At 37.5% G+C, this 13895-nt stretch overlaps 1 protein-coding gene across 1 annotated transcript in view; it reads left to right on the top strand.

Moving 5' to 3' along the window:
• LRMDA (leucine rich melanocyte differentiation associated) overlaps positions 1-13895 on the top strand; it is a 604806-nt gene that overhangs the window by 498217 nt on the left and 92694 nt on the right. The window contains exon 6 of the mRNA XM_030241074.2: positions 10389-10473. Within this exon, the coding sequence (XP_030096934.1) occupies positions 10389-10473 (85 nt within the window). The remainder of the gene's footprint in view (positions 1-10388; positions 10474-13895) is intronic.

The raw sequence follows: 13895 nt of genomic DNA, 5'->3' as shown, positions 1-13895 counted from the left end.
TTATAAATTTTGACATAAGTGTGAGAGAAATCACTTGAAATGTGAGGCAACCAAGAGGAATAATTAGGAACAGCAGAATGATCTCAGTAATATGACAATAGTTTCTAAAGCACCCCACAGGATTGAAATCATCAGGTTTGCTTGACCTATATCTTTAATAATACAGCTCATTGCCCTTGTATTGAAGCTAGAGGGAAGGACAAAGTATAAGCTTTATCATGTTTTAGGAGAAATTGCAAAAAGTTTATTTATTAACACAGCACGAAATGGCCCATTTCTATGATTACCAAACAGGAAAGCAAGTTGGGCCACAGTTCACCACACAGAACACTTTATAGTCAGGCTTGGCTGGCAAAAAATATTATGTAACACTCAAATAAGATAAATAGCTGCATTGGCAGTGGAAATAACCTTCTGTTTAATTAGAAAATAAGAGCTGTATGGGACAATAAAAATGATTACTGCTGCCCTCAGTCACTGTTTAATAAATATGGTTGTGCTGAAGATAATGCTAAGTGTTATTTATTTGTGTAATATCATGGGCTCAGTAATTGTTCATATTCTTGATAGTTGCCCTGCATGTAGAATGAGTCCATTTCATGTTTTCTTTGCTTAATTTTTAAAAAGGGAAGAGGATTTTTTTAAGCTGCTTTTAAAAACCAGAGATATGTTAACGCCTCAGCGCTGCTGTAACCAAACTACTGGTTTTCTTAGCTTACCTTCAGGGTAATTAGGCTTTGAGTGTTTTATATTTTCCAGGCTGGATTGTCTATCTGCCTTGGATGTGTTTCTCTGTCTTTGAGAGGGAGCCTAATTTGAATTTTCGGCTGTCCATTTAATTGTGGCAGTGTTTTGAATGAGTCCTAAGGTCTGGTTTTAGCAGGGTTTTGCCTTCCTTTGGAGGTTTAAGCACTAAACATGCAAATTGAGTCCAGCAAGGCACGGTGTGGAAGACTGAAGATTTCAGTGAACCTTTTCCCTAAAGAGAGCAGTTTTCACTAGTAAATTGAGCATCAAATTGTGCTATGTGCATATGTATCAAAAGTTTCCTTTCTCTGTAGAGCATGTTTATTGGATATGGACATTGTTCTGGGCATTGGATATGGACATTGTTCCTCTTCAGGAGCATAAACATATTTATCAAGCTCTTGACAGAAAAGCAGGGCATGGGATGCATTTCACAATATATTTTTAACAAGCTCGGTATCCCAGCCCTATTGCTTTTGGTCACAATCTTTCTATTTCAAATCTACAGTAAGTACAGGGATTTGAAAAAGGATATCAAAGACTTTTCTTGGTTTTATCCAAAGGGATAATTCACAAGATGTTTCATCTACAATCTTGAGCCCCTCCTTCCTTCCCTACTTTCCTTCCTCCCCCAAATGTGGACTGTATGTCAAGAGGCAAAACAAAACAAAACAAACCCCCTTTTCTTCACACAATTCACTTTAAGCTTTAAAATCCTCCAAAATCCCCAATCTCCCTTTGCAGTCTGGTTCCCACTCTCCAGCTTCCCTCATCTCCCTCTGAAAGAAAAAAGCTCTTCTTTAAGGGACTGATAGGTTGTAGAGCGATGCTTAGCAACAACATTCCTGTGCCTTAAGTAGCTGCAAGCCCCTAGCTGAACCCTTTGATGTGACTGTCAGGGCAGATTTATTTTGTTTTAGCACATTGTCTACTTGTCCAGATGTATCAGGAGATAAAAAGGAGTCATGTTTACACTCTTTTCGGGAGGGGGAGGAGGGGAGGAGATGTAATTAAATCGCATTTTTGATGAATCTCTGAGAGATCGAGATGAAGAACAGAGGAATTGGCTTGAATATAGAGGGGAAACCCATTTGCCTGCCCTGACACCTGACATTGCAGGAAGATGAAGTGTAAAGCCATAGCACAATGTGTTGATTTGGTTCTGCTGAACCCTTTAACTTTGTGTTTTTTCATGTGTTGGTGGTTCACGAGAGTCCAGAAAGGCCTATTAGACAGTAACAGCTGTGCACCATAGAGTCTTCCCTGTGTGTGTATATATTTGTCCTGGCTGAAAAAAATGTGGTTTTCTCTATAATATTCATGTTATAGATCCCATATCCCAGGATCTCTGGCTGTGGTAAGTGGCTGTCAATCAAATAATTAAGGAAAAAATTAAAAAAACAATGGAACTGAGCCTCAGTGATCCTGGATAAACAAGTGTGCAGCGTGAGGCAGACCTTGCTGAATTCTCCAGCAGAACAAATACCACAGATAAATCCATTTCTGTTTATTTGCTTTTAACTTGCACATTTAGTAACAGCATTCTGAGCTCTATTAATAACCTGCGGTGTGCAGTGACAAGTCTGATTCCAGCATTCAGTATGCTCTGGGTATGCCAAGTGAATAAAACGCTCGTTTTAATCTGCTGTTACAAAAGTTACTCTATTTGCATTTTAAATAGGTGACGCTGCAGCACCCCCTTCTGCTGACTGAATAGAGTGACAGGAGGTTTGAACTGCAATTCAGCTCTATTCCCACATGACAGAATGAAGATGCCTTGAAAGCATTTTTAACCTTCCAGTTTCTTTATTCCTGTGCCTGTTAGGTGAGGAGGCCAGCACAACTTAGCAACAGTCATTAAAGTAAAGCTTATACTCTTTAGGCTCTAGCTTTCATTTTTTTGCAACATTTTCCATGCTTCCTAAAAAAACTGAGGCATGCAGAAGGTATCAGAATGAACAGCAAAGCAAAATAAGTGCTCTAGCGTTGCAAACAATTATGCTTGGCCTGTGAAATGTCTACACAGTTCTGCATTCCTCTGATTATCATTGAATGTGCTTGAAAGTGCTGATATTACAGTGCTGATTTAATTTATGGAACAGTCTTGGAAGTTCCTATATAAAAAATCAGCTTAGCTTGATGATTTTGTCTTTGCTTTTGAAGAACTTGTGGGTATCAGATTGGCAAAAGGAGGTGAAGTTCTGAGTTACCTGATTTCAAAAGAAGGGGCTATGAAAAGTAATGAGTTACAGGATCATATGTAATGTGTATTTGAGTTATGCATCAGTGTTTGTAGGCAGCTTATAAACTGTTGCTGTGCCATGGCATAGCAGGAATCTTGGCAATTACTCTGCTACTGCTCTGTTTTGCAGTTGTGATGTAATTGGCTGAAACATTTGCAGGCAATGACTGAAGGAAACTTGGAATCTAATACATTGTCAGTGTACTTCCCTTCACATTGACTTACCTGTGCTCTTGGCACCTTCTGTTGATGCTGTAACCTCTAAAAACTCCACATTTCTCTTTCACTCCTTCAGAACTGTTGGACAGTGAGTGAAATTCAATAAATGTCATGTTTGGGGGTTGGTGAGGTGGGGACTTAGAAAAAGGGTCTATCATCTCAAAATTCATTTGTTCCTCACTTCATGGGGAACTTGAAAGAATTGCTCTCTATGACAACTCAGAATTCTCTAGCAACTGTTGCAGAGTTTTGTGCTTTGGGGTATGACAGACTTATTTGTGGTTTGCTTTGTCCAGTATTTCATTAGTGTGGGAGCCCCTTGAATCCTGCAAAGTGTAAATGAAAAGAAGGTAGCATGTGTGTTCTCAGAATATGGAGGTAAAGATGCTGACAGAGAAATATAAGGTAGAATATATAATAATTGTGTAGAAATGTAAGGTAGAATATATAACAATTTGGACTTATTTTCCCAATCTAAGTTTAGGATTCAAGGCCAGCAGATTTTTCTTTATTGTTTTATACTTCTGGGAGTCATTTGTTGAGTTCTTGATTTTCTTTAGTACCAAACTAAAAGATGAAAAAAACATTTAAAAATCTGTTTTAGGGATGAATATGATTGAGGAACTTTGAATTTATTTTGTAGTGTGGTTTGAAATTAATTTATTCTTACTTTAAAACCTAACATGATGTTTTACAGTGAAGATTCCTTGCTGGATTCTATTAATGGATATTGCTTTCATTCACTGTTGTGTGGCTAGCCCATTAAAAGGCTCCTTTAGGGACAGATTCTGTCTGTGCCAGCTGTGGTGAAAGATACTGAGCCACTTGAGCAGTAAGGTTTAATTTATAAAAACTGAATATTTTAGAATGTGGCATGTGATTAGGAAAAGGTGGTAATAGTCATTAAACTGAACCTGAGCTGAAGAATCTCTTGTATCCAACTGCTTTTAAGTGTAAGTAGCTGAGATGCACTTTTTAAAAAGAGAAGGCAAATGCTGTGCAAGAAGTTCACTTTTTATCTAATGACTTGGAAAAAATATTAAGGAGATGCTAAAATTCATGGCTTGTGAGTGATATAAGTTGAAAAGGAATGGTCTTGGAAGTCAAAAAAGCCTAGTGGGTGTTTTTGTATGCTATATGTTACAGTAGAACAAATCAATTCAGCCTCCTTAGATGCAGTCATTGCCTTGTGATTATATTTGTGTAAAGTCTTGGAGCCTTTGATCAAAGAAAGGCATTTGTGACTAGGTCTAATCCCAGCTCTTTAAGGTGTTTAACTTGCGCGGGGGGGAAGAGGTTGATAACAGCTGGGATTTAAATTTAGTTTTGCTGAACTTTTGTTTTGAAAGGATTTCTATTATACACTGCTTCCTTTTCCATACAGAAGATGGATCATTGAGTAAACCTAAAAGGGAAAGAGGATATGGGAGGAAATGGGTGGGGACTTGGAATTAATCTTCTGAAGCAAAATGTTTGATCAGCGGGTAGGAGAGTATGAAATCCTCTGATGTTGACAGCAGGCAACTTTCTGACTGGTGTGTGATTGACAACTTTGATGCTCCAGTGGGGAGCGAGTGTCCAGCCGTGCTCAGGCATCCTCTGTCTGTGGGTGGTAGTGTTAATAATGTGGCAACTGGAAAGATTAATTGTGGACAAGCAGCAGGATTACGAGGAGGGCTTCACAGGTCTAAAGGGAACAGTGGTAGGAAGGCCTCTGATCTGTCAGCCCAAAAGGAAATTAGTTAGGGCAGGCTGGAGCAGGCTTAAAAAGGGAGAAGGAGGGGGTAGGGTAAGATGGAGTAATGGAAGAAGGGAAGCATTTAGGATATTAAGGCAAAATGAAGAGGATATTGAAAAAGGTCATAAGGGGATGGGACCAATGTTCTTGAAAGACCTTAATACACTGCATCCTCTTACAGTACATGCAGAGTTCAGCTCGTTTTGCAGAGAACTGCAAAGTGACTTTTGTAGGGGTTAGAGCTGCCCCATTAGGTAACACCTCTGACTTGTTTCTGAACAAGCATGAGAATAAACTCAGATTAAGGATTTTCAAGGATGTGTAAGTGCAAAATACATAGCAGAGAGTTTACTTAAACTGTTTCTGCAAGTTACTAACTGCTGTGTGTTTTACTTCCCACCCTTTTTGGTAGAAGTAGGGATTTTGCCAATAAATTCTGTGTTACCATTAAAGAGGCCATTCATCATGCTTACTAATGTTATTAATCAAGATACACCACAGTACTCTTAAAATGAGATCATTTTGATAAATCATGTATGACATGAAAAGACTTTATTCCTTTTAAGTGCAATTTAGACTGTAATTTTTTTCCTCATTTATGATTCATGGGAGAAACATGGATAAAATTCCCTTGCACATTTACACCTTATCTTCAGTAATAATTCAAAGCTGCTCTTAGATGAAAATTCAAGGGCTGATTCACCAAAGCTGAATGCCAGCTCATTATTTTCTGCCATTCAGTAGTCCAAAAATAATGTCCATACATTAGGTGCTTTTCACAATAGTTGAATTTGGCTGCACACCAGACATATCGATTACACTCAATTAAGCCTAAATGCATAAGAATTATCTGATGTTCATTTGCATTTTTGATCCCTACTTTCAACCTTGCAATTTAATGTTAAGTTAAAACCAAAAGGTAAAGTAAATTCAAGTGAGAAGTGATAATCTCTCTTACAAGAGAATTAGAGAATGCTTTGAATTTGAAATGCTTTGAATCTTAAGCTCCACTCTTTCTGTTAAGCATGAAAATTTCTCTTTCCTTTCTTGTTAAAGGTTATTGAAGTTAGAAGGCCAAACAAAATATTAAATCACTTTTCTCCTTGTTGTCCTAATACTACAATAATTTGGCTACTGTATTAGTGCATCACAGCTGAAAATAAGCTGCTAAAATATCTGGAATGAATATTTGCTAAGGTCATAGTCTTGATTATTGCTGAAACACTTGCATTATCGATTAGATTTAAAAGTGTCAGAAGTGGGGTTTTTGTTTACTCCTGTGTTTAGAAATACAAAAATGAAATGTGCAGTAGAGAGATAAAATTTGGATAGCAGAGTAATTTAAATTTTACCTTCTCAAACCATGATTCAAAGAGGATTGGCTTGTCTGAATTCCCCCTTTACTTCCTTTAACAGCTGAAATATTTGAAGGAACTTGTGTGGTTGCCAAAAATAGCATAGCATTTTTTTTGTATCATTGATAGCTACAAATTTGTTTTGATGCAGCAGATGTACAGGGTGTCCTGACACTACACATGATGTTCCCTTACTAGTACCATCCAAGTCTTGCATTTTTTATTCCTTGAAAAGTGGAATCCAAAGATTAAACAAATTAGCTTTTTTTTTGTTGTTTAGTCTAATTAGATTCCTCCCCTCTTGAGAGCTAGCTGTTGGTGTGTGGCTGACAATTTTCTTCTAAATGGGTTATTTTTTTTCTGTTCATTAAAGTGACTCTAATTTATGCTGCAGTTTAGCAAAGACAACTGCTAACTCATGGCTAAGTCTGCTTGGCTGTGGAGCAAGGAGGGTGGGAAACCCCCTTCCATCAAGAGCAGCCTCCTTTCCTGGTAGGAATGCCGTGTCCCTCTTGGTTTTCCAGAAAGTGCCAGTGTGTTGAGGAGGGTGACAAACTCCAGGCAGCCCATTTGAACCCTCTGGCTGGGGAGGGGACAGCCAGACCAGCTGTACTCTGCTGTACTCCATATGGAGTCCTCCACTCAGGGCCTGCTTTTGCATATTTTTTAGTCTCTTTGTCCCTTTGTCCTTCTTTCATACTTCACCCCTTTCTTTTTTTTTTCCCCCCACTGGCTGTATGGTTCCTAAGTTCATAGAAAAGCAAATACATTTCAAATAAAGTTGTTATTACCTGACCATTTCCTAGGATTGAATAGTTAAAGTTTTGGTGTATTGTTGCTCTCAAATTTAGTTTTTGATGGTTTGTTATGGGTGTTTTTTTTGGTTGTTTGTGGGTGTTTTTCTTCCTGCTTCATCTTCTACAATGTCTGTAATTTTGATGAACATGCTTTGCAAAGCTGGTGCTCTTTCTGCAGTCCATTTGTCCAAATACAACAATTTGGACAAAACACATAGGTTAATATGAAGACAGGTACCACAGTTTAGCAAATGTTTGTTATGAGCATAACAGGGGGGCTGTGAGTGGTCTAACTTTGTCTTGCAAGTCTTAAACCACATACTATATATACTGCAAAACTTGAATGACTTCAAGGTTTGCAAAACTACAAGCTTCTTCTGTAATAATACCATTACAATTTCTTAACTGAGTTATTTTGTGACCTGTTCCTATAAAATTGGAGCTACCAACCAGTTTAAACAGCTTTCCTCAAAGCTATTTGTATGTATAGTTACTTTCCACTGCAAGAACTTCTGATGCATATGTCACCAATACTTGAAGACATAACTGTCACATGTCAATGCTGTCACTGTCACAATATTCCTATGAATATTAAGAGTAATGCAATCTATACAAATCTCTTTGGAAAATAGCTTAGGGCCAAATGTCAGTATGTGGTAGAGAAAACAAATGGTTGTCTTTCTGCTGGTGCACAGGCTTACTGAGAAACGTGATTTGGAACTTGAGCCAGTGTTTGTGCAAAACAATCCTAACCCTGGATGATATTCCACAGAATTAAAGTTGCTCTAACTGAATGCTTAGCTCAAAGGTAATGAAAACTGTTCTATATTTGACAGGGAATTATACACTGTACATAAAATAACAGAAAAACACCAATAAACAAACCCTTTCTGTTCCTGTGTTTCCTAAAATTGGAAATAAAGCTAAATTGCCCCTTCACTCCAATATCCTTTTTAGAAGCTCTTGAATTTTGCTCACTCAGTGGTATATTGCTGAAATGGCAAAGTCTCTTCCAGTAATTTTAGGAAAAGCTATCATCAAGCTGTCAACAGTCTAAATTGAGATTAAAAATACCAAAGAGAAACCTTCACTATTACCAGAGTCCCAAATAAGTACACTTGAATAGGCAGATACCATCTAGAGTGTACAGTATGAGACCACTTTTCTTCCAGTTTTTTGAGTGATTTACAGGGATGAAGCCTGATGTTAAGTAGTGACATTTTTCTCCTTTTCTTACCCAGAACTGCTCAACCCAAAGGAAACATGTAGTTCTTCTTGGAATTAGTCTCAAACATCACATAGCTGGGTCTAAGGGGTTTCTATCTCTCCTTCTTACATGTCATGTGCCCTTGGCTCATATTGGTCACCAGGAAGATTTCCAATAATTCATCGTCCAGAGAAGATAGAGCTGCAGGTTTGCAGCTCACCAAAATCAAGGTATCATTCATTCTGGCTGAAGGTGAGAGTTATGTCTCTAGCAATATATCTGTGAACAGGAGGTTCCCTGAAAAGGGTTTATTATCACTGGTGAGTCAGCAGAGGCAGGATATTCTCTATTTTTATTCGTCTCTGATAAGTAGCATCCTTGCTGTTCAGGCAAACTTGCCTCTGTTAAGTTCTATTAAGATGTTTGTTTTGATGCATGATGCATCTGCATGTTGTGACCTGATTTTTCCTAGGGACAAAAATGGGATTGTAACTATGATCTGGCACAGAAATTGATGGCTGGTCTCCAAAAGCAAAACCTTAGCATGCTAATCTAGTCAGTCACCTCTTAACATTTTATGTACTATCATTTAGGAGTCCAACAGCTACAACAAGGAAGATTTCTAAGTTACAGCCCTTAACAAACTATTATGAGGATTAACTTTCATTGTTGCAGATTTCTGATTATTGTTCTTGGGTTTGTTCTGGTAATTAAAATTTGAATTGGTATTAATGCTTTTTCTTCCCCAAAATACTGTAGCTCTATTTTATACTTTTATATTAACCACACATTGGAGACCTGTGGGTTCATAAATTTTGAGGATGTGTTCAATTATCAAGTCAGTAAGACTGGGGTGAATTCTTTGATTGACTTTTGCAGCTTAGAAGTCAATATATCATTAGGGAACAAACTGCACAGAAGATAGCAATTATTTTCTCAGGACTCTCTTTAGTAAATTATCATGAGATTCAAGAAATAGTTTAGCTTTTGTATTTTTTTCTTTATTTGCCTTATTTTTTCATATACTATCATCTAACTTTCAGTGAATGCTGTCCTTTGTGCCTTCTATTTAAACACATCATCTTTCTATGTCTGTTGAAATGGGTAGTTCATAAATACTCTAGAGCAAACCCCGTATCTGGAACTGAACATATCACTACTGTGTCACCAACCTAAGTTGACAACGATTCATATTCGCCAACACAATTCTTTCTTTTTGTGTCTTCTTCTGACTGCTATGTAACTAAAAAGCAAGATGGTAAATGTGGCTTGTTTTAATTTTTTTTTCTTGTGTATATATATATATATATATATATATATATATATACACACATATATCTTCAGTTGAAGCATCCAATGGAATGAAGGTTAGTTTTTGTAAACCATAGTTCTTCAGTCTAATCTTTTAAAATTAGAATCATAGGATCTTGAGACTTATTAGGGAGAAATGTTTGGGCTTCTTCTCCCTTAACACTTTACTTTTAAGGGTTTTAGGCAAGTCCTCTTGGCTATTGAGCTCTTTTATTAGACTTTTGCTGTAGGTTTAAAGTGTTTATTGTTAACAATTCTATATACTTGGACAGTTTTTTTTTTGCATTATAGGCACTATAATTTTTAATAGATCCCTTCATTTAGCTCACAGTGAAGTGGAATGGGGAAATCATTACGGATTTTTTTCTTTAGATTTGAAAAGTACAGTATCTTAGCCCAACTCCCTATTTTCTATCTCCTTTCATTCATGTGGACTTACTCATAACTTCTTTTAGGTAAATATTAATCTGTTTCAGCAAGAGGAAAAATTTTGACATTGCCTAAAGATTTCCTGACAAAGATGGTAATTTTTTTTAAGCTGTCAGCTGTATGAAAATATTCATTTAGTAATGATATATAATGCCATTGTGTAAACTCTTGTGAGTACAGCAACCTTGAGGAATGGCAAGGAGCCTTTACAAAAACAAATTAATCCTTCATGGCTGGTAACTCTGTGCACCTGCAACCGCAGCGCTGATCCTGCAGGTGCATCCGCTCTGCCTGATCACTGACCCCCACTCAGAGCACTGACAGTGTTTGTTTTGTCACACAGGCCTCCAGTGCTGCTGCCTCTGCCTCTCCAGAGATGCACTACACACCTCTGCCTTCTGGATCCAGAGAGCTCACCAACCACAGAGGTGCGAGCTGCCTTTCATTGCTATGAGCTGCTGCCGGGTGTCAAGCTTTGCTCTAAGGCCTTCTCTGTGTTAGGTGCTGCTGCATTTCACTGCACCCAGATCACCATGCCTTTCTAGGTCTAAATGAGGAAACCATGGCTGTCAAGACTACAGATTTTAACTCACATTAAATAGGATTTACAGGTAGTCTACTGGGAAAGCAAATAAATCTATGGATAATAACGCACAGTGATTTTTGCATGTGTGTGTGTGTGAGAGAGAGAAAAATGGAAAGAGATTAGAGTACTTAAACATTGCTAAGTAGATGATTACATGCAGCATTGGTAATTTTGAGAGAATTTGTAAACTTTCTAATATTTTTTAAGTGAGAGCTTTTAGGCAGTTTAGAAATTAGGGCTATAATTTTGAAATGTTAACACATTTTCATTGCAATAGAAATGGATTCTTCTCTTTTTTCAACATAAAAAGTGGATCAGTTTTCAATTTCCTTTTTCACCAATCCTTACAACTTAAAAAGCACCTTGGGCAAATTCACAAATTCTTTCTGCATACCTCTGAAACAAAAAAAATCAGGGAGCGGGTGAAAAACTGAAGCAGTCAGGAAGGGTGCATTCCAAGCTTTTTCAGTTTTTCCAAAAAGGAGAAATTTGTAAAGCTTGTAACACTTTTTCATCTTAAAACCAGAGCAACAATTCTCTTATTTATTTCCCTCATTACCCATTGATTCTCCACTGATCATGTAAACCATTTGTCTATAGGCAGGTTTTTTTCTAGGATACCATGATCAAAGTCAGCCTTATATTTATGAATTGATGGTAGCTTCATTTTAATGTGTGTTCAAATTCTGCAGCACTACAGAGGATGGAAGCAGCTTTAGTAGCATTCCATATTACTTGATGCCCTCTGAAAGAATCAGGCAGGTAATGCACCTGAAGAAGGATCTGTGATTCAGGTGTGAAGGGTGAGGAAAGCAGGTGATTAGAACTTTATTTGTTGCTGTTAGAGCTGAGGTTGAGTTTGAAGCTACATCCTGGCCTTGGTGTAGATTGCTGTGGTGCAATCAGATGTCCAAGAAGATTGCTGTGGTGGAAATCAGATGTCCTAAAAGGTGCTGTGGGTGCAGTGTATTCCAGCACTGCACACATAGAAGCTGATACTTTTTAAAGAGAAAGGACCAACCAAAACCCTGAATTTGAGCACAGACCTGGACTTCAGGGATTAAAAAACAACCTCTCCCCTGCCAAAAAACCTTCAACCTGCACCCTACCTCTCCCTCCTCCCCACCATTCCCAAGACAACTAGATTTGATTTTCAGATAAACATGTTGCCTTTGAGCTTGGATTTCTGGTGTTGGCTTAAATGGCTAGGGTCTACAAACACAATAAATAGAATGACAGAATCTTGAAAAATACCTTAGTTCTATTGGAATGCTTTCAACGTACCCTTAAAAGCCAGGTATCTTCAGATATTTTATTTAGGCAATATTGTATTGGAAGTGTGGCTTCATGGCTGATTTTGTTATCTAACTTGATAAAAGAAATGCCTGTAGTGTTGGATCAAAATCTGTGTGCCTGCATTATTGATTGACTCCCCTTGCAATACAGCAGTTGTGTGGCTGCAGTAGGTGTCACAGGCACATCCAGCAGGTGTTTGTTCAGAGTGGGAGCTTGCCAGGCTCTAAGTGCCCATTGTCCTCACCAGGGTTTCAGAATGCCTGCCCCCTTGCCATGAAAGAGGAAAATTATATTCCCCAAATCACAGACTTTCTACCCTTAGCAGTTCACATAATTTTTATTACTTCTGTCTTTACTCTTCCCAGAAATATTCTGCTCTGCATGCTAAATATGCTGTGAATTTCCTTGTGATTAGGCACAGTTATAAATAAAGTGAAGGGAGAAGAGCTTGTCATCCAAAGAAAGGGTAAAATTGGTCCTTAAAGAGACATTGTTAACACTATTTGATTAGTTTATATATATATGTATGTGTCTACATATATGCACATATTCACAAGGAAATAATTAAGGACACTTTGCAAAATTCCAGGTCTTGGAAGAACCAATTCCAAGCTTAGAGCAACCTGCTGGCAAGGCCCGGTAACTCCATCATCTTCTTTTATACAAAGAGAAGTTCCAAAGTTCCCAAGCCCATAAAAGATTAATTGCAGTCAATAGAAAAATCTCCAAGGAAAGAATGAAATACTTAAGCATGCTATTTTAGGTTCTGAATATCTTCAGTTTTTTTCTTCACGGAATGCTTTCAGTGTTGTAAAGTGGAATTGAATCAGCTGTTGCATATGTAAATATTGGCTGTTTTCAATGCATACTGGAATGAAGAATGCTGTAAGTTTGTGAGTGTAATTTGTCCCTGGAGAAACTTGTTTACCGGAATCCTGAAGTCTGGCAAATGGTTTGGTACAGCTGCAAATTGATTTTTAGGGGACTGTGAGGGGGAGCAGGAACAAGCTGGATGTATTTGCTTGGTACAGTCTCACTTGGACATTTCTCACTCTATTTAGCAATGATTTTTTGAAGAGAGAACAAAAACATATAATTATCTGTGGGTTGTACCGTGTGTCTTACAGCTTTTGTGTTCATGCATGTAGTATGTAATTTCCAGTCAGGATCTGGTCTTTAGGTTGACTCCATATTTTGTACAGACAATTTCAGGAATGGTGAAAATCTCTCTTTCCCTTTCTAAGCCCACAGAAACAGCATATGACAGTGTGATGTCAGCATGGAATGACAAGGAATGATCACTGCAAATATATTGAGTGTCATGATGCTTGAGTATATAAGTACATGAAGAGAGAAATAAATATTCCATCATGTTTTTAAGCATTAGAAATTTTTTTTCCATCTTGGGAAAGCTGTATTCCCTTGTGTTGCAGGGCTGCTTAGACCCACTTTTCTAAGTTTCTTACCTCGGTCCCACTGTTCATATTTTTCAGTGAAAAATCTAAAAGACTTCTGTTTGGATTTTGGGCTCTGACAGCAATATGACTTGATTCTTTGTGATCTAATTGCTATCCTGTTAGACAAGGCCTCCAAAGTGGTAATTTTATAACTGGCTGTATTTTTGTTTTGATTCCAAAACAATGATCTCAAACTTCTGAGGGTCTTTCCTTGGTCTTTGTTAAAGTAGGATTTTGTATTTTACTTTATATGGATTTAGAACCAATGATTTACTTGGGTGAAGTTTGTGCAGTTCTCTTACCTGGTTAAAAGAAATCAGTTCAAAGACACAGCCTCCTGTCATAAAAGTGCTTCTTTTCTTTCAATAGTCTATACATTGCTAGTATTGTTCTAGCTTTCAAATTTTCTGATGAAATCAAATATATATGCTCCACATTCCTGTCTGCTTTTTCCCATCTACCTGTAAGGAAAAAAAAAATCAAACAGAACAGTTACTTATTGTAATTTTTT

Source organism: Serinus canaria, chromosome 6, assembly GCF_022539315.1.
Source record: "Serinus canaria isolate serCan28SL12 chromosome 6, serCan2020, whole genome shotgun sequence".
Lineage (NCBI taxonomy): Eukaryota > Metazoa > Chordata > Aves > Passeriformes > Fringillidae > Serinus > Serinus canaria.
Note: the sequence above shows the minus strand (reverse complement) of the source record. Positions and strands in the feature narration are given on the sequence as shown.